Raw genomic sequence first — 19,194 nt, forward strand, 5'->3', positions numbered from 1 at the left:
TAAACACAGTGCTATATTTGGCTTAAAGACATGATGTTTAGAATGTCTACCAAGACAATTGGGCGGGAGATTTACAAAACATGTGATTTAAATATTGTTTAAATATAAAGTAGAAGTGTCTAAAAATGGATAGTATAAATATAAAAAAAAAATGTACAAAAAAAGGGATTCTGCTTGTAGCACAACTTTTTGTATTTAAATATCAATATATTGAGGTTTTACCTTGCTACTCACTTACTTTCCCTTTCCTCTCCTTTCGATTCCATGAAGAAAAAGCCACTTTCTGTCCTTTCAATTGCCATTACTGGTATCTGTATGGCAGTATTTGTGATTACTGCAGAAGCTGCCAAGATCAATCATCCTAAACTTGCTCGGAGTACAAAGGACACAATCCCGGGCCGATACATTGTTCGTTTTACTGAAAGCAAAATTGCTGCTGATCGACTCTTTGGCTCGTCTTTAATCAAAGACATTACTAATGATGATGATATTCAAATCAAACAGAAATTCAACCATCGTCTCTTTAGTGGAGTCACTATTAACATGAATCACGGTAATGAGCAACAAGAAGATGCTGTTTTACAAAAGATTCTCGACAACCCTGATGTTAAAAAAGTGTATCCTGTCCGTGTGATTCCTCTCCCCAAAACTACTTTCAAGAAAAGCGGTAGTAAAGATGACAATGTCAATGCCCCTTCTATATTACCCCATGGTGTGACACAAGTCAATCTTGTTCATTCAGTGCTGAAGAATAAGGGCAAAGGTATCCTTGTTGGTGTCCTTGATTCAGGTAGATTGTATACCTATATGCATTATTCAATCCTGACTTGACATAAATTATGTAGGCATTGATTACAAACATCCTGCATTTGGAGGTGGCTTTGGTGAAGGCTACAAGGTTTCTGTAGGCTATGACTTGGTTGGTAATGATTTCAATGGTTACAATACGCCTAATCCTAGTACTGATCCTCTTGATGACTGTGGTGCTAACTCTGGTGCTAACGGTATATAAACATACAACTAAAAAAAAAAAAACTAGATGCTAACTCAAATAGGTCATGGCACTCATGTCTCTGGTATTATTGCTGGATATGACAAGTCTAAAAATTTCACTGGTGTTGCTCCTGAAGCTAACCTTGGTATGTGGCGTGTTTTTGGCTGTACTGGTATTACTTCAACCGATATCGTTGTTAAGGCTCTTTTAATGGCTTATGATGCTGGTGTTGATGTGATCAACATGAGCATAGTTCTAGAAAATCCTTGGGACAATCCTGATAACGCTGAAATCGAAGTTTCCAATCAATTGGCTGCTAAGGGTGTCACGAGTAAGTGATATCATATCAATGTACTGCGTACTTACTTCATTCATAGTTGTTATTGCTGGTGGTAACAATGGCGGCGATGGTTTACAAAGTATCAATACACCTGGAACTGCTCCCAATGCCATCACAGCCGCATCTATTAATAATAACTATCACTATGCTCCATACATTGAAGCTACAGGAGTAGGTGCCATTGAGTATAGTGCTAGTGATGAGTTGCCTGCGTCTAGTACACTTGTTTTAGGTACTCGCAATATCAGTAGTGACGCTCAAGCCTGTACTGCTGACGATGTTCCTGGTGATGTGAAAGGAAAGCTTGCTCTTATTCAGCGTGATGATGCCTGTGCTGTCAAGACCAAGACCGAAAATGCTGCTGCTGCTGGTGCCGTTGGTGTTGTATTTTATGATCAATACGACGATAACATCTCAGACTTTCCTCCTTATCTTCCTACCATTCCTTCTCTTGTTGTTGGAAAAAGGGATGGTCAAAAGCTTATCGCTGCTGTCAAGGCTGGTACTGTCGATGTTACTGTTTATTCCAAAGAAGGTCTTATTCCTACTTCTACAGGTGGCACTGTGTCTGATTTTTCTTCTCGCGGCCCCACTGCTGAACTCGAATTCAAGCCTAATATTGCAGCCACTGGTGGTCAAGTGTATTCTACCTTGCCTCGTTATTTAGATAGCTATGGTTTCATGTCTGGTACTTCTATGGCCACACCTTACATTGCTGGTTCTGTTGCTCTTTATCTCCATGCTCATGAGAACAAAAAAGGTGCAGTCAAATATATTCGAGAACAATTCCAAAACTACGCTCTCCCTGTCAGTGTCAGTCATTCTGGCACGATTGACTCTCCTGTTCGTCAAGGTGCTGGTCTTGTTCAAGTGTATGATGCTATTACTCAAAACATTCATGTTTCTCCTTCTCAGATCAGTTTCAATGATACTGCCAATACTAAGTATCGAACCCAAACAATCACTGTCACCAACAATGGCCCAAACACTATTCAATTTCAAGTGGTAAATGATGTTGCCACAGGTATTGCTCCTTATGATTACGATGAGACTGGCTATAAATATCTTATGCCTGAAAAAGACGCCAATGTCACTGCTTCTTTGCGTTTCTCCAAAAAGACATTTAAACTTGCTTCTGGTCAATCTCAAGACATCACTGTCACTGTTACGCCTCCTACTAAAGAGGCCAAGAATCATATTGCTTATGGTGGATTTATTCGCTTCCGGTCTTTACAGCAAGAAAAAAATGTGGATCTCAAGGTTCCTTATATTGGTATCAATGCCAAGCAAAGTGATCTCCCAATCCTTGGTGAAGGCTCTCCTTCTTTTGTTGGCACAGACTCTAAACCACTTCTGTTTGATCATGCTTATGAATTCAATTTAACTTCTGACAGATGGAACTTGGAATACACAATTATCAATCCCACTCGTCTTATCAAGGGAGAAGTATTAGATGCCAAGACAGAAAAAGTCCTCGGCCGATTCCAACCTTCGCTTGAATACAAACGTCCAAATTCTTATGGAGATGATCAAGCATATAGCTATCTTCTCCTTGGTACCTATATTCCAGTAGACTCGACGGAAGATGTTTATGTTGATTTACCTGAAGGTTCTTATAAACTTCGTCTTAGTGCTCAAAAAATGTTTTCTGATCCTAACAGCAAGGACGGTTGGTACACATGGACAATTGGTCCTGTAAAGGCCTACAAATAACTCAAATAAAATCTTGTTTAAAGCGAAGAACTTGTATTTTATATAACTATTGGTGGGTATTACTAATGAAAACAACTAGCAGCGTACCATGGAAAGAATGTGTGCCTGAACTTTTTTTTTTTTTTTTTTTAAATGATTTTATTTGCCGCACGTATTAGTGGTCTCGAGAGGGACCCACTAAAAGAGGTGCTCGACAATTATTTATTATAAGAGGATTAAAAGAAACAAAAAGGGTACTACAATTTCAAAAAACAAAGAAATCAAGAAAAAAAAGGACAGCTACTACGAGAAATGTGCCTGAACTTTTAATTTCCTTTTTAAGAGAAAAGCAATAAGGAACGTGACTTGCCCTGAACAATGGGCTGTTTGTCTGGACAATTAGAATGAGCGAATGAAAAATAAGGAGCATATTAACTTCTTTTTTGTACCCTTTACGCTTTCTTTGGTCATCATGTCCATCAACTCACCTTTATACCCACCAAGTTCAGCTACAGCAACTCAACAACCACCAGGTCTGTACGAGTATCTTGCAGAACTAGTTTCGAAGCGTGTTGCGACTCTAAACTATATTCGAAAGACACACGAAGGCACAACGCACTGGTTCAACACTATTTTGTTAACAAAAGAGAACCTTGTCAATATGTATCCAAACTCAAAAATGGCAAAAAGGTAACAAACAAGAAAGAAACAGGTTGACTGATATCTATTAGAACGTATAATTTTTATGCGCTGGGTTTATCTTTAGGAGCTATTTTAGACATCACAAATCCTGTGGATTATATCAAAGCTTTAAATCAAATCATGAATGAGTTTGAGAGACACACAAATGAAGAGCCCAACAAAAAAATGGTAAACGTTTATTGTGTTATCAACAAGTCCGCCTTATGCTTTCATCTTTTTTAGAAAAACATATTCAGAAAGGCAAAATCAAAAGACGAGAACAGTTCTTTTGATAACACAGGAGATTATGCGTATTTAATGATACCGCATATTCCGTTTGAAATGGACTATTTCGAGACATTTTTTACGTTGATTGATATTATGGCAGAAGCATATTATAAACTGTTAGTGGGCACAGAAGGTCCTATTTGTACACAGGCTTATTTTGAGCTGGTTCTCAAATGTGATGCAAAGTTCAAGGTAAGCCTCCCCCCAAAAAACAAAGACGATGACAAAACCACTCATTCGCTCTATAGAAAATCGTGACAACAATCACAAAAGAATTGGATGTGTTGGCAAGAAATGCAATCAAGGACGAACTTAAACTCATTGATCCGCTCTCTCACCTATCAAAGATTTCTTCTATTGAATTAGACTCTGCCGATATATAAGGAAAGTTTGATTTATACGTGTCATCAAGGAGTTTCAAACATAAAAAAAAGGGCTACTAAATGGCTCATCATTTTTTCCCTTTCTCTCTTTTTTTGTTTTTGTTTTATTCTTCTTTTTTTTCCCTTAAAATAAAATATATGGGCTATATCGGGAATCTCATTTCGTCCCTTAATAGTTTTTATAATGAAATCAATCCTGCAACACTTTCAGGAGCAATTGATATTATTGTTGTAGAACAAGAAAATGGGGATTTAGCAAGCTCACCTTTTCATGTTCGATTTGGTAAACTATCGTTACTTTTGCCACAAGAGAAAAAGGTAAATGGCTCGGACGGATAGATTGACAGATGTTGGGGAGAAGTGGGGGAAGAGAGGCAACTACATCATCTGTCAATGCAGAAATTCGGAGTTATGGATTGAATTTGTGGTTGGGGTGAAAGCTAATTTTATATCTCCACAGGTTGAAATCGAAGTGAATGGAAATGCTGTCCCTTATTTCATGAAAGTAGGTGAGGCGGGGGAAGCCTTTTTTGTGTTTGAAACAGAGCATGAAGTACCTGAAGAATATCAGACATCACCTATCTTACAAGCATTGGCAGAGAATGGCAGTAGAGCTGATTTCGAGGTAATCAATCAATTCAAAACAATCGATTCTGATTCAAATAGGAACCTTCATTTTTGGATATCAGTGAAAAAAGAGATGACAAAGGTATTTTAACCGAAAATAGCAGTAGTAATATGATCATTAACTAAGTTAGTCCCCATATCCACTGCTGAAAAGAAAGAAGATTGGCTAGACGAAGACGAAGATGACACAAAGGAACATATGCCAGCAGAATTACAGTCGCCAAAAATGATCATTGAGGAACAACTTGATAAAGTGGTGACAAAGATTGAACAGCAAAAAACCCAGACGAAAAACAATCTATACTCAATGGAGGATGGGTCACATTTACTTGAGCGTGTTGTACCTGAATCAATTATGACAACCATTATTGCTAAAGAGAGATTTATTGTGCGACCTTTGAATGGTGACATCCATGGCTTGTGGATGGATGTGACACACACTGCACTGGAGGATGTAGATGAAGCATCGGAAGAAAGGCAAGCGACAAGCGAGCCAGTGCACGAAGATAAGGAATCCATTGTACTTGATATTTCTGGTTATAAGACACAACGAATCAACAAAGATGAAAATTCAGACGAAGGAAAGGAAGCCAAAAAACTAGTCAGTGTCAATGCAGATACAGAAAGTGCTCCACCTATCAAAGAATACAAGGCAGACAAACCAACAGTCTTAGAAGAATACGACCTAGAAAACATTGATGGTGATGTAGTTCAAATTGAAGCGGGCAAAACATATCGCATTGAAATGAGTTTATGTGGATTTTCTGCTTTGGGGTACGATCAGGACGAGAACCGCCTTTTGTTCAATGACAAGCAAGTCAGCTACGATACATTTGTGCATAATCCTAGCATTTTGAATGACCCAAAACTTGTCTTTCGTTACAATGACCATTATTTTGCTGCCAGTAACAACAGTCCACTGTTCACCTCTTTGCTCATCTTTAAAAAACCATTGGACCATAAAGATGCATCTAATCATAAATCATCTGATAGTCGAGACACATACTCTTATGGTCGGGGATGGAGACAATGGTTAAGTCGGTCTTCGTCCGCCGAAGCTGTATCACACCAAAAGAATGAACAGCAAGAACAACCTATGGATCAGCACGGGACAGGGAAAGACTATCAAGAACAAACGACATTTACAACGACCATGAAGACCACTTCTGTTGGATGGACAAAAGAGCAAGAACAAGAAAGCTCGGTCATCTTCGCCAAACGCAAAAACTACGCCAAGACTCTCCGTTTAACCTCAGATCAACTTAAAAACTTTAATTTGAAGAAGGGCGTCAATACCATTAGTTTTTCTGTCAGCTCAGCTTATCAGGGTAAAGCCACTTGTGTGGCTAAAGTCTTTTATTGGGACTGTGATACCAAAGTAGTTATTTCTGATATCGATGGTACTATCACTAAATCAGACGCTATGGGACATTTGATGACGATGATCGGCAAGGATTGGACACATGCAGGTGTTGCACAGCTCTATACAGACATTGCTAATAATGGTTACCATTTCCTCTATTTGACAAGTCGTGCAATTGGTCAAGCAGACTATACAAGAGATTACTTGAAGAATATTTTGCAAGACAACTATCAATTGCCTGAAGGACCAGTAATCATGTCCCCTGATCGTTTGTTTACTTCTCTTCATCGAGAAGTAATCATTCGAAAGCCAGAAGTGTTTAAAATGGCTTGTTTAAAGGATATTCAGCGTTTGTTTGGTGATCGTGGTACATTTTATGCTGGTTTTGGTAATCGTATTACAGACGCCATCTCTTATCGCAGTGTCAATGTGCCTTCATCTCGCATTTTTACAATTGATCCTCAAGGTGATGTCAAAATGGGGCGCGTGGCTGGATTCAAATCATCCTATGTGCTCTTGAACGATCTAGTAGATCAAATATTTCCTCCCATCAACAAGACTATTAAAGAAGAATACAGTGATTACAATTTCTGGAAGTCGCCTGTGCCCAAGATTGATATTCCAGAACTAGAAGAAGAAGGTCCAATTCCAACATCTCCCAAGCCAAAGCCTATCAAACCAGATCCCATCAATAGTCTTCCTAAAGAATCCATTGTGGATTATGAGCCTGAGCCAAAACGAGGTCTGTTGCGCAGCTTTACTTCAAGATCATCTCAACAGAAACCTGTAAAAAAGTCTTCTATATCCTCCCTATCATCTACTAGCAAAGTACCTGCATTCCATAGTGCGCCTAATCTTACTGAAACCAAGGATCTAAGTAAAAGATCAGTAGGAACAGAAAACAAAGAAGATGTCTTACCTTCAGCTCGATCTCTGCCTGACGATATGATTGTCCCAGCCATAAGCCAAAATAATGCTGCTAATTCGCATTTTCAACCTGCCAGTGCAAGTTCAGGTGGTATTATGAGTAAAGTAATGGGCGGTGTATTCTCAAGAAAACCCACGCCTGAACCAGTTACAAAATCCAACAAGCCTAATGATATAAACTATTACAAGAATGACGATGAAATAGATGATTTGGATGAATTAGACTTGGATGACATTCCTTTTATTTATGATTAGAATAATTACTTTTTAATAACAAATATGGTTATTCCATTGGTATCAAATAAAAGCAGTAAACGCGTCCATTTATTCGTTAAGAGGAGTCGTCATCAAGAGCTTCGCCATGTCATCTTCATGAAATCCATTGATAAAAAGGTTGTCTATCCTATTTGTGTATCTTTTAAATTTCTCCAAGACGCGAGACGAAAACAGAGAATTTGCTGGTATATAGGCTGATTCAAAGAAGAGTAATGTCAAATTTGGGAATTTGTGCATCAGATAAACAAGCGTATCTTGCGATAATTCAATACCCACTACATATAGTCTGAGGACACGCAAGTTTGGGATTATTGACGTATGATCAAGCTGGCTGCAAAGAGTTGATTTGGGAACAATTTCTTTTCTAAAATGATGAATACAGAGTTCTTCCAGTTCTGAACAAGAATCAATGATAGTGTTGTATTCAAACAATGATCTGATGTTGTATAACCAAATATCAAGAAATTGAAGACACTCAAATTGTTTTAGTCTACTGATGATCATATCAAAAGGACTGTTGAGCATTTGGTGGTTTGAGACGGGTGTACAATCACCCACATATAATTTTCTGATTCTGTTCTGGAGGGCCATCGCAGTAAAACAATAGCTGTGAAGTTCGTTGTTTTCTCGGGGGTATGGGATGACATTCAAATACTTCCAATTTCCTTCTAGAAGTTCATATAGGAGTCGAGTCCAAAGCAGACGACAAGTATAGCTCAGTTTCAACTCTTCTAAATTAGGGCAATGCTTGACAAGTTGGCTGAATAAACCTTGGTTTTCGATGCTGCTGAAATCTGTATCAAACACATTGTTTATTTCCAAGGTCTTGACATAGCCGCCCAAGAAGGAATTTAGAGTAGTAATTGTACGAATGAATTGATGAACATGATTTCGGTTTTTGATGCATATCATGCTATAGAGTTCTCTTTGGGCGGGCTGCATCCAGTTCCGACATACGAGTGTAAGTTGTGTTCGTGATTTGGTACGACGTATATCAGCGCTAGCAAATTTTATAATGTAGTCAATTATCTCTAGAGGCAAATGATTTATTGGAGACATGTAAACCAATGAAGAAAGAAAGAAAGAAAGAAAGAAAGAAAGAAAGAAAAAAGGGTTATGGAGAAAATATTAGGATTTTAAATATGTGCATGATATTGTCATATGTCTCTAAATGAAATAAAAGGGGTAATTAGCCATTGAAAACAATCATTTGCATAAACAATAAAAAGCAAAGATGTGTCTTCTTTCTTTTAATGATTGGTTAAAACAAACCTATCAAGCTTAAAATATCGATATTGACTCTGTTGTGGTTTGGCCTTGAACATACTTGCTTCAAGAACGTTCTTATAGGATCTTTTTCTTTTAAAAATGTCTGTCTTTCATCTCAATTACGCGATTAAATGGATATGGCAGTCAACGAAGTAGCTTTGAAGACATACAGTCATATCGAAAGACGTTTTCTACTAGGCTTGTATAATCACATAAGTAAATGAGCTTATTCTCAAGATAGTTTGCTAGTTTTTCATCAAATTATTCCCATATGTGGATCAAAAAATGAATTTCACATCACTACCAAGCCCATAGTACCATTTGATTCCTTGATTCAAAACATGTCTTAAATGAAAAAAGAGGCCATTTTAGTAGTCTGGTTGTCGAGTCATAATGCATCAAAGAATAGTGCATTTAAACAGTGTTTTGAGCATTATTGCCCTGTGTGTCATATAAATGTACTAGAAACAAATCTTTCTGAAGCATACTATGTCATTTAAAGTATTAAATAACATAGAGAAATAGAAACATGGTTATCTTATAATGTAAAAGTGAGAGCAAACGAAGAAAAGAGATACAGGATGACTACACACGAAGTTTGAAATAGAATGATTCCAATTCTTCTTCCCGCCGCATCCAAAATCGACCTTTTGCTGAGAACTGCATAAAGACGCAGTTATTGGGCTTTGGTGTAGTGACAAAAGCTACAGCTATTGACTTTGCAAGTCTATTGCTGTAGAGAAATTATTAGCTTTGTTCCTAAAGTATTGAGCAAACAGACAGAAATGTTTACTAGGTTTTTCATACATATCTCATCAATTTCATAAACAAATATGTTGACCAAAAACTGTAGCTTTTGACGGTCATTTCAAGTATTTAATCTGGTTGATAGCTCTATAATATCAAAAAGAAGATCAAAGACTTGTCAAACTAGCCTTTTCCATGAGTAGTACTCTTTGGATCAGAGTCGAAAATGACCATTTTTTACAAGTCGCTTTTTTTGGTTCGAATCAACTCCAGAGTACCTTATATGTTAGTAAACATGGTTTGTAGGTATTTGAAGCATTTATATGAGCATAAACAGACTCTATGCTATCTTTATATGCCTAAGAAAAAAGAAGAAGGTATACATGGATTTTTGCTTTCTCCACTCTTGAAGCATATGTTTATTTGGTGCATCTGTTGCACGAATAATTTATGTACTACCAGAAGGCTTATCCGCATAAAGCGAACATTTACTTCTTCAAAGGAAAGTAATGTTTGTCTATGAAAAATGACAAAGTGCCAATAAACTTAATGAGGCATCGTATATCAAAGGTGGCTTTCAAAACATACAAAATAAAATAACACAAGCTACAATGTATTCATAGCTCGAAATCAATTACTCACTTTTTGTGCAGTAAAAGATATACCCAGCTTAAAGGGTACAATACTGTTTGTATAATTTCATGTAATCAATAACATATTGTCTCGAAAGAGCCCTAAATCATGAACGAGGATTTTTTTTTTTATTGTATTTATATTAGACTATAGTTTGACTTTATAATGTATATTAAATTCATATATATATATATATATATATATATAGTATTTCTTCATGTATTTTGAAGAAAACACTCTCTTTCAATCTTTTTGGTTATCCTTTTTCTTACATTGGAACCCATACACTTACGCTTTATCCATTTAGGAAAGCTATTTGAAAATTGATACAAGAAAAAGAAAAGATTAAAGTGCTTTTGGTGCGGTTTTATTATTGATTACAGATAGCAGCCAAAAAGAAAGTACCACTATGGCTTTATCATTTTTACTGCCACTATATTTTTTTTCGCATGTACTGAATGCCATATTTATGATAGCAAAGGGTATATAGTATATTACTGGGAAAATATTGCTACCATGTTACACTGTCAAGCTTGCATGATGAGAATTCAAGGAGAATTTTTGTTGTAATCTTGACAGTTCTACACAAATTATTCAGGCAACAAAGTCTCCACCTTATTACGATTGGCTACAAATGCCTTTCGATTATATTTATACTGTTGTGAGATATATGATTACAATAGGACTAGTGTTATTCCGGATGTTTCTGAAAAGAAATCGCCCGAAAGGAAAATAAGGCCTTCATTGTACTGTGATCTTGAGAATTCATTTCAAATCTTGATAATTTATTTCATGTGTAGCCATTATGATTTTCCTTGCTGTCGAACTCAGTTGCAGGTTTCATGCTAGTCTAATTATTTGTATTGTAAAATGAAACAGAGCATTTTGTGGTCGTATCATTTGTAGAAAAGTGTTATTTTTGTCAGGTACATTTGATGCCCTGAATGTTTACAACGTAATATTTTACTCAATCGGGTAAAACCCTCAATAGAATTCCCTTGTATAGCTTGGTCGAATGGACGAGTTTTTTTTTTCTCACACACAGAGACAAGTGTGTGGGGAAGACAATCTTAAAGTTAGCCCTGTCCTTTCCTTTATCGTTATGGATGCTCTTTTTCTTTTTCATATCCAACAATATATACTTGCAGATAAAGAAACAACTATTATTGTTATCAAAAAAATAAGAAGGAGATGAGACGTAAAATCTGGTTTTTCATTTCACTTATCAATAAACACTTTATTGGTAAGTTGGTGTAAATTGATGGAGCACAAACCTTAAATCTCGCATGTTTTACATTATATAAGAAACTGATCAAGTCAATCTCTCTCACTCTCTCACTCTCTTTCTTTATATTATATCCAGATGCGTTTGTCATTAGGACCCATTCTTGCGCTTGCTTCCTCTGCTGCTTTTGCTTTAGTTTCTGCAGACACAACTGTCAATGTCTGTTCTTCATGTGATTATACAACTATTTCTGATGCTCTAAGTGGCCTTCCTAGTGGTTCCACTGCTTATACCATTGCCATTGCCCCAGGTACTTATAATGAAAGAGTTACTGTCAACCGTTCCAATGTTGTCCTGAAGAGTTCTGGTAGCAGTAATGTCTATATCCAATATGCAATTGATCACAACACACAAGATCCCAACAGCCATGCTGGTGATAAAGCTGTCGTGACAGTCAATGGTAGTAATGTGCGTTTCTACGATCTTATCATTGTCAACAGTTATAAACAAACCGTCAATATTGCCACTGTTGCTCTCAATGTTCAAGGTCAACAAGTCGCTTTCTACAATACCAAATTTTATGGCTTTCAAGATACTCTCTTGGTCAATTCTGGTGGTACTGCCTTCTTCAAGAATTGTTACATTGAAGGCTCTGTGGATTATATCTTTGGTTATGGTATTGGTTATTTCCAAGATTGTATCATTGCTTCGAATGCTAAAGGTTATGTTACTGCTTCAAACCGAGTCAATGCTGACCAAGCAGGTGGCTTCTACTTTAATCAATGCCAATTGAAGGCTACTGTTCCTTCTGGCCCTATTGCTTTTAATGCCAATGCCTCCCTCTCCTTCACTTCTGTTTCTCAATCCACCGATACTTGCTACCTTGGTCGTCCTTGGAGTCAATATGCTCGTGTTGTCTACATGACCTCTACATTTGGTACTCATATCAACCCTGCTGGTTGGAGTGTCTGGAAATCCACAGACCCTCGCACTGCGAATGTGCTCTTTGCTGAATACCAGAACGGCGGTGCCCGTGGTACTTTTACTGACCAACGAGCTTCATTTGCTACCTTACTAAACGAGTCTCAAGCTACTCAATACACTGTTAGCAAGGTCTTTGGTTCTACTTCTTGGATTGATTCTTCTGTATAAAAATAAAAATAAAAGGGGGGATTTATTTGTGTCCAAAGTTTTAGGTATCTTTTTGCTTTTCAGAGGGAAAATTGTGTTTATCGTCTGAATAAGCAGGAGGTATTTCAGCATAGTATTCTCTTTTCTCGTCAAATGCATGCTGAAATTCAACATAGGAACGGTTGTGTTGTTGGATAGGATGCTTTTTATGCTGGGAAATGTGATGATGAAGTTGATGGCAATAAGTATCTTTTGTTGAGGGTAATTCAAGTTCGTTTGGATCCACATTCTCCAATACCACAGCATCAGGCTCTTCTTCTTCTATCTCCAATTCTTTTGTGATTGTCTCTCTTTGATCCTTTGGTTTCCATCCATCAATTGACAATAAAGCATCAGTCAAAATCATTTGAGAGTTACTGCTTGCATGTTGATCATCGTCCAACAAGTCCACAATGTATTTGCCAAATCCAGCCAACATAGCCGTCTTTTCAGCATATGCTTGTAGTGCATTGAACTTGAGATAAAAGGCTTCTTTAAGAACAATACGCTTAAATGCATTGGTCTGGCGTTCTTGTTCTTTTGTGTCTGATCCAGCCAATGCTTGCTCAAACTCGCTTATTTTTTTGGATTTAGGATTGGATTTCTGAAGGTGAACAAGGCGATCTTGGATAGACTGTTGTTTAGCACATAAATCAGCCAATGCTTGTTCTTTCTCGCGTAAGGATTTGATAGCACGTCGATAGAGTTGATATTGGCTTGCATATTCCTGTTCCAACTGCACTTGTTTCTCCAAAATTGAAGCAAGGGCTTCTCCAATATCTTGCATGTCTTCACTATAGTTGAGATCACTGTTCTTGTAGACATCATCATGTATCCATTCAAGGAATGCCTTGTTTGTTTCCCCATGATGATAAGCTGTCTTTTTCATAAAAGCAAGGTCATTGCACTCTTCAAACAACCACAAGTTAAGTGAGCGTGTATCTTGACTCTGAAGTGGGTTGTTTCGAGCCACTTGAGACTTAACATTGGTTGTGAGTTTACCTATATTGTATTGCAAGTCTTTAAAGTTCATGAGGAAAAAAAAGACGGCTTTATTTACAAATCATTTTCTATCCATCTTTCTTGTACATCACTCACATCTTCATGGTAACCTGCTTTCATGGCAGTTAACATGATGGACTCATTTCCTTCTGTCAGACCACCAAAGATAAAGCCACCTGCTTTATCAATCACTTGTTGTAACTTGGTCATTGAATCCTTGTCTTCAACACACAAAGTATAAAAACCAACAAGTGAAAAATCCTGAATCAAGTCGCACAATGCTTCATTTAGTTTTTTGTATTTGGAGCCAAAAGGATCTTCATTCAAGGAATCCAGTAAATAAGACAAATCCATCACTTCTGTATAATATTGTAGATTGAATCCTGTATTTCAAATAAGAACCCATAAGCGAAATAGTGTCTATCTACTTACGTAGTTTTCCATACGATTCTATCAGATCTACTTTAGACAACACATTCACATGGGGTAGTTCTAGTTGTATCATTGTCTTTAATGCAAGTAGTAAGACTGAGATGTATTTAGCAGGGTCTGTGCAGTAATGAGCATCCACCATATTGACTGCTACCAGACGATAGTCTATCTTTTCAAGTGCATGTAACAAGTCCTTGACAGCTGAATGGTGTGTGAATAGTTCTACTTGACCTGGAAAGTCAAACAGGATATAATGGTCGTCCAGCTCTTTTAGTTTGTCTGTCAACCAATCCATGTTCTTTAACAGGTATTCAATGCAAAACATGATGCCACCATTAGGTCCAAGTGAAAGTTCATTCATCGTGTCTTCAAGTGTGATGAGATCGAATATGTTGATGGCACAAGGATAAGGTATATTGTCATTGGCAGGATCTAGATTGACAATCGCCACTTTTCTATATACCATTTAGATCTAATTCTGTTTTTGTTTGTTCATTACCTTCCAATCGCAGTCAAATATTGATAAGCACCCCAACAATACGTTGTCTTTCCTGAACCAGGAGGACCTACAATAACCTATGATGGATTGAGTATTGACACTGTATCTATCTATATCTATTTTACTTGTCCAAAGGGCATTTCCTTGTTTATTTGTAAGTAAAGAGAAAAAAAAAGCAACTCAGCAAATAATCATTTTTTGTGCCATCTTTAAGCCAACAGCACAAACATAGTCCACAATGATCTTTTTAAATGCAGGAGAATCAAACTTGACAAGGTAATTGACAGGTGCAACTCTGTCTTGTCCAAGTAGCACAAGTACCTTTTCCAATGCTTGTTTTGTGATTGTGCTTGGATCAGCCCATCCTGCTGGATAATTGCGCGTTTCTTTTACAAAAGTGACAAAGGATTGCTGTTCGAATTCTTTACGAAAATCTTCTATAGGATGCCAAGTATAGTCAATAGGATCTAATAAGTCTGAAGGAGCATATTGTCCCTTGTAATTCATTTTAGGACATGTATGGATATAGAAGCCTAAAATAGATGGTCAATCTAGCGTATAGATATTGATGCACTTACCCATATAATAATACTGAAGTGAATCCATTTTATCATGGTATTCTTGTACTAGACTGATTTCTCGAAAAGCACTGTATTTCCCTAGACTAAGAAAGCTATAGTCTGGGTCATACAAGAAATAGACAGAAGAGACACATTTGGGCAAGATATCAATGACTGCTAAAGCAACCAGTTTACCATCCAAAATATACTTTTGATGAAAGGATCCAAACATGTTCTTTTCAGGTTTTAAGGGTGAATCAATCAAGAACCGTTTGAACCCACTCTTGCTAATATCTTCTTCTTTATCGTGGTGTATACTCTTTTGATACTTGGCATATAGCTCAAATTTCTCTTGAGTAAAGGAAGAAGGCTCTAGCTCAACCTATGTCCACGTAAGTAGATAGACATCACTTTGTTTACATACCTTAAAATTATATTTACTATTCTCTGTCACTTCAGATTCATGGATATAGTCTCGTAAGGATTTGATTTGAACATAGTTATCTGGTTTAGATACTTGCTCCTGTTTGCCTTTTGGTACATCTTTATCGGTCCTTTTTGGATCCCATGTTCCCTTGATATACTTGTTGAATTTGGTGATAATCTTCTTTTGACTCTTTGTTGTATTAAACCGAGAAGCATCAAGTCGAATCGTGTATTGAGGACAACAACTCTTTTCCAAGTCTGGTTTATAGAGATACTTTCCAGATCGTCTCCAGCCTCTGTCGATCAAGTCTTGATAATCAGTGCAAGTCATACTATGCGCCCATATACCGAATGAGATGGACGTGTCTTTGCCTTTACAATAACCGCAGTTATGTTGGCTGTCTCCTGTGATAGAAACAACAGAAACACCGAGGCTTTGCATCATATCCTCCTCTTCTTCCTCTATTTCTTCCTCTATTTCTTCCTCTGTGCTGCTATCGTATTCTTTATCTTTTGAACTCATAAGGGAAAGAGAAAATAAATCTTATGCAACCTTTTTTCGAACTAAGCCGAGATTCAGGACGAAGATGTTTTCGGCCCGCGCAAAATAATACACAACATTTGGCTTAAGTGTGATCACATTTTTTTTTTTTTTTTTTTTTTTTTTCAGGAAGTGCACAAGCTCTCTTTGGTTTGGTCAAAAAAGATGGACTCCCTCTTTGTGTTTTCATGTCATACATTGTGTCTATTATTATGTCAAAAAAGAAGGCCTTTCAATATTTGAAGCATATTATCAAATCACTATCAAATCCCGTGCCATTGTGCCATGAATGCTTCTGTTAAAGTTCAGTTGTATAAACCTATCTTTCATGTGGCCATTTCTTTTCTCTTACTAATGACACCATTGAATACAATAACATTCAAATCATTTAAATGCATCAAGCAAATGATTCATTATTCATATCAGCTGATTTCTTCTTGTCTCCTCGGTAAAGACATCTCTTTCTCGGAGGAGCAATGTGCCTCCCTCTTTGTGATAATCATAAAAAAAAAGCGACATCTTCTCTAGTCAGTCTTTAGTGACATGGACTAGCGTTCATGAAAACAACTAAGAACTACATGCTACGATTTGTAATTTTGTCGTCATTATCAGGTGGGCAACTTTTTTTTTTTGACGCCATTTCTCTTTTATTATTATTATTATGCAGATGTCTTATGACTACTCAAAAGATCAAGGTATTCCGTTTTTGCTGTTGTACACTCAAGTTCTTCTTTAGATGTACTGTAAAGTTTCTCACTGACTTTTTCTGCTTGTAAAGACTAATGTAACAATTAAGCACATGTACACTATTCAATTCAGACTTACATTTTCATCATAATACACAATAGGTTGCCAATCTTCTTCTTCGGCATTACGAACAGCCATAGAATACAGGTTTCTTCTGATGCCTTGAGGCTCAGCATTCTTCACAGAGACTTGAAGGGTTTGTGCTTTTTCTGGGTCTGTATTTCTCTTTTTTTCTTCTTGCTTTTCAACATCTTGAATACGCTTATTAGCTGCCTTCCATTTTTCATCAATCTTGTCAATGTATTTGAATCCAGGACGTAATTGTACTGTTGTGCTGATGGGTGTGACGTGTAGTTCCTCTAAACAGTCATTAGCACATAGAATGAGGATTCGATTTTACCATTTCGAATAACACCAATCACATATTTAGTTTGAGTTGGCACTTCAGTTGAAGTCAATGTCATTTTATCTAGTAATTCTTCTTCCTTTTTCTTTTGTCCTCGATTGTAATTATGTCCCATACTCAATTCTTCTTCGTGTTCTTCCATACGTCTGTCATAAGCTGTCTTGATGGCTTTATCGTTTAAACCCATAGCAAAATCTTCACCTCTCTCGGTACTATAGTTGGTAGAGCGTGTGTCGAGAGGTAAGTCGAGTTCAACCATTTTTGCTTTAGGTTTGATGCGTGCAGCGTTAGGTCCGTTTCTGCCGTTGAAAGGTATGGATCGCATAGGAAATTGAAACATGTACAGATATTTACTGAGTTCGTTGGTTAAATAGATGGGATATTCAGCCAAGACTTCGTCGTCTTCTTCCAAGTGAGCATAAGTCATAGTTTCATCCATATCAGACATGATTTTTTCTAAAGAAAAAAGTGAAAAGAAAAATGACATTTTTAAAGACGTGTGACGGTTTTTACTCAAAAGGACGGACTTCAGTAAGGTCTGTTGGGGGTCTTGCTTACCTAAGAGTGTCATTCATGGTATTGAGGTTGACTACAGAAAAGTATTCCATTTTAATTAGAATATTTTACTTGTTAGGACTTTGAGGGGTTGATATGAACATGAGTGGCGTATCTTTTTAATCAATACTTGCTAAAAGAGAATGTCCCTTAAAAAAATCTGAGTTCAAATGAGTAGACTCTTGTCAGAAACTAAAAATCAGAAAAATGAAGAGTTTTAGAAATTCATCACCTTTCTTTCATCTAAAGAATTTTTTAATACGTTGGCCTGGTCACTCTTGGTGGTGCTCCAGATTTTGCTATAATCCCTTGTGGGAGATTGTATCTCTTAGGTATCAACAATTGTGTCAAGTGCCAAGTAATTGAAAACATTTTGGAATGGTGTCCTTTACTTGTGGTATTGGTATAGCCATCTGTAACATTGAGCAAGACAAGATATAAAGAGTACTGACTCTCAGGAGCAACGAACGAAACACTTAATATATCCTTTTTAGGACATATTGAGGGGTAGCCCAGATGACGGCTATTTTATTGGGATTATATAAGACCCATACAATCGTACTGAATGCTTCCACAAAAGCATTGTTTTAAAGATATTTCATATGACTAGTCACTTTGCTTCACATACACTGGTTCCTATTTATACGATGATTTTATTTTTTTTTAAAAATAAAACTTTCATCCAACACAAAGAGAAATGATGGACAAAAAGTGTTTAAAAGCAAAGAGTAATCAAGAAAGTGTATTAGAAAAGTTATTAGGTAAAAATAAGGCGCGTTGAATTGTGTAAAGAACACAGGATATTGATTATTAGTATTTTGTACTATCTTTTAAAAATGTATTCTCTGTTTTAGAGCTCTGGTGTACATTTTTCATGGTATTTTTGCAGATCCAACATTTTGAATGTGTTTTATAAACTTTGAGAAACAAATCATGCTAAGATATGTTATGCCTACAACGTCTCTATCGCTCACCAATCGTAAAATAGTGAAAATTGAAGGTTTGTAAAAGGAATCATAAGAGCAAAATGACGATTTTTGAACTCTTTCAAAACTTGCTCTATTTTTGCATACATATATTCTTTTTTGGATGCTCAAACATAGGAAATTTAAAAAAGGGGAATCAGAAGGCAGAAATGATGGTTTATTTCGATAAATACTCTTACCTGCAGCGGGCTGCTAATACACTTTTGGGGCTATGATGCTTATCAGTTCTATTCAAAAAATGAGCTGTTAGGAAAGTCAGTTTATAAACTAAGATTGTATCATAAGTTTGATACTCAAAAAAGACACACATTGTGGATTAAAAGGCATGCTAAATGTGCCAAATGAAATCAAAAGTGAGTATATTGATTCAATGAATTGACTTTTTCGGACCCAAGTATCCCTTCATACTCGAATTCACTACTTTT

The 19,194-nt window shown here is 36.7% G+C and overlaps 10 protein-coding genes across 10 annotated transcripts; 5 read left to right on the plus strand and 5 right to left on the minus strand.

Moving 5' to 3' along the window:
- Nucleotides 1-315: 315 nt before the first annotated feature.
- B0P05DRAFT_469695 (peptidase S8/S53 domain-containing protein) lies at nucleotides 316-3,047 on the plus strand (the record flags this gene model as incomplete). Its single annotated transcript, XM_051574507.1, has 4 exons — nucleotides 316-790; nucleotides 846-1,004; nucleotides 1,056-1,325; nucleotides 1,372-3,047. The coding sequence occupies 4 exons, from the start codon at nucleotides 316-318 to the stop codon at nucleotides 3,045-3,047; spliced, it is 2,580 nt and encodes an 859-aa protein (XP_051435113.1).
- A 338-nt stretch (nucleotides 3,048-3,385) lies between these two features.
- Nucleotides 3,386-4,457, plus strand: B0P05DRAFT_541588 (uncharacterized protein). The gene is made up of 4 exons (XM_051578203.1): nucleotides 3,386-3,716; nucleotides 3,758-3,896; nucleotides 3,951-4,187; nucleotides 4,244-4,457. Exons 1-4 carry the CDS (start codon nucleotides 3,439-3,441, stop codon nucleotides 4,376-4,378), a joined length of 789 nt encoding a protein of 262 aa, XP_051435114.1. The 5' UTR covers nucleotides 3,386-3,438; the 3' UTR covers nucleotides 4,379-4,457.
- On the plus strand, nucleotides 4,346-7,550 carry B0P05DRAFT_612879 (Lipin/Ned1/Smp2-domain-containing protein; the record flags this gene model as incomplete). Its single annotated transcript, XM_051583398.1, has 3 exons — nucleotides 4,346-5,003; nucleotides 5,045-5,087; nucleotides 5,137-7,550. Exons 1-3 carry the CDS (start codon nucleotides 4,701-4,703, stop codon nucleotides 7,548-7,550), a joined length of 2,760 nt encoding a protein of 919 aa, XP_051435115.1. The 5' UTR covers nucleotides 4,346-4,700.
- Nucleotides 7,551-7,575: 25 nt separating this feature from the next.
- Nucleotides 7,576-8,640, minus strand: B0P05DRAFT_541592 (uncharacterized protein). The gene has a single exon (XM_051578204.1). It carries the CDS (start codon nucleotides 8,628-8,630, stop codon nucleotides 7,620-7,622), a length of 1,011 nt encoding a protein of 336 aa, XP_051435116.1. The 5' UTR covers nucleotides 8,631-8,640; the 3' UTR covers nucleotides 7,576-7,619.
- Nucleotides 8,641-11,471: 2,831 nt separating this feature from the next.
- Nucleotides 11,472-12,631, plus strand: B0P05DRAFT_541593 (pectin lyase fold/virulence factor). The gene has a single exon (XM_051578205.1). The coding sequence runs from the start codon at nucleotides 11,584-11,586 to the stop codon at nucleotides 12,595-12,597; it is 1,014 nt and encodes a 337-aa protein (XP_051435117.1). The 5' UTR covers nucleotides 11,472-11,583; the 3' UTR covers nucleotides 12,598-12,631.
- A 705-nt stretch (nucleotides 12,632-13,336) lies between these two features.
- B0P05DRAFT_445908 (uncharacterized protein) lies at nucleotides 13,337-13,648 on the minus strand (the record flags this gene model as incomplete). Its single annotated transcript, XM_051573808.1, has 1 exon — nucleotides 13,337-13,648. A coding segment is annotated over one exon (312 nt), but the record flags the coding sequence as incomplete, so codon positions are not given.
- A 23-nt stretch (nucleotides 13,649-13,671) lies between these two features.
- On the minus strand, nucleotides 13,672-14,688 carry B0P05DRAFT_579308 (GPN-loop GTPase; the record flags this gene model as incomplete). Its single annotated transcript, XM_051581918.1, has 4 exons — nucleotides 13,672-14,000; nucleotides 14,050-14,504; nucleotides 14,549-14,625; nucleotides 14,674-14,688. 4 exons carry the CDS (start codon nucleotides 14,686-14,688, stop codon nucleotides 13,672-13,674), a joined length of 876 nt encoding a protein of 291 aa, XP_051435119.1.
- A 40-nt stretch (nucleotides 14,689-14,728) lies between these two features.
- B0P05DRAFT_469906 (arginine-tRNA-protein transferase) lies at nucleotides 14,729-15,976 on the minus strand (the record flags this gene model as incomplete). Its single annotated transcript, XM_051574521.1, has 3 exons — nucleotides 14,729-15,081; nucleotides 15,127-15,490; nucleotides 15,533-15,976. The coding sequence occupies 3 exons, from the start codon at nucleotides 15,974-15,976 to the stop codon at nucleotides 14,729-14,731; spliced, it is 1,161 nt and encodes a 386-aa protein (XP_051435120.1).
- Nucleotides 15,977-16,178: 202 nt separating this feature from the next.
- On the plus strand, nucleotides 16,179-16,684 carry B0P05DRAFT_541600 (uncharacterized protein). The gene has a single exon (XM_051578206.1). The coding sequence runs from the start codon at nucleotides 16,361-16,363 to the stop codon at nucleotides 16,601-16,603; it is 243 nt and encodes an 80-aa protein (XP_051435121.1). The 5' UTR covers nucleotides 16,179-16,360; the 3' UTR covers nucleotides 16,604-16,684.
- On the minus strand, nucleotides 16,685-18,104 carry B0P05DRAFT_541602 (DNA-directed RNA polymerase III subunit Rpc5). Its single transcript, XM_051578207.1, has 4 exons — nucleotides 18,046-18,104; nucleotides 17,223-17,975; nucleotides 16,901-17,181; nucleotides 16,685-16,854 (listed from the first exon to the last, which is right to left on the minus strand). The coding sequence occupies exons 2-4, from the start codon at nucleotides 17,797-17,799 to the stop codon at nucleotides 16,735-16,737; spliced, it is 978 nt and encodes a 325-aa protein (XP_051435122.1). The 5' UTR covers nucleotides 17,800-17,975; nucleotides 18,046-18,104; the 3' UTR covers nucleotides 16,685-16,734.
- Nucleotides 18,105-19,194: the final 1,090 nt, after the last annotated feature.

The sequence above is a fragment of the Gilbertella persicaria genome (assembly GCF_025201335.1).
Source record: "Gilbertella persicaria strain CBS 190.32 chromosome Unknown B0P05scaffold_19, whole genome shotgun sequence".
Taxonomy (NCBI): domain Eukaryota; kingdom Fungi; phylum Mucoromycota; class Mucoromycetes; order Mucorales; family Choanephoraceae; genus Gilbertella; species Gilbertella persicaria.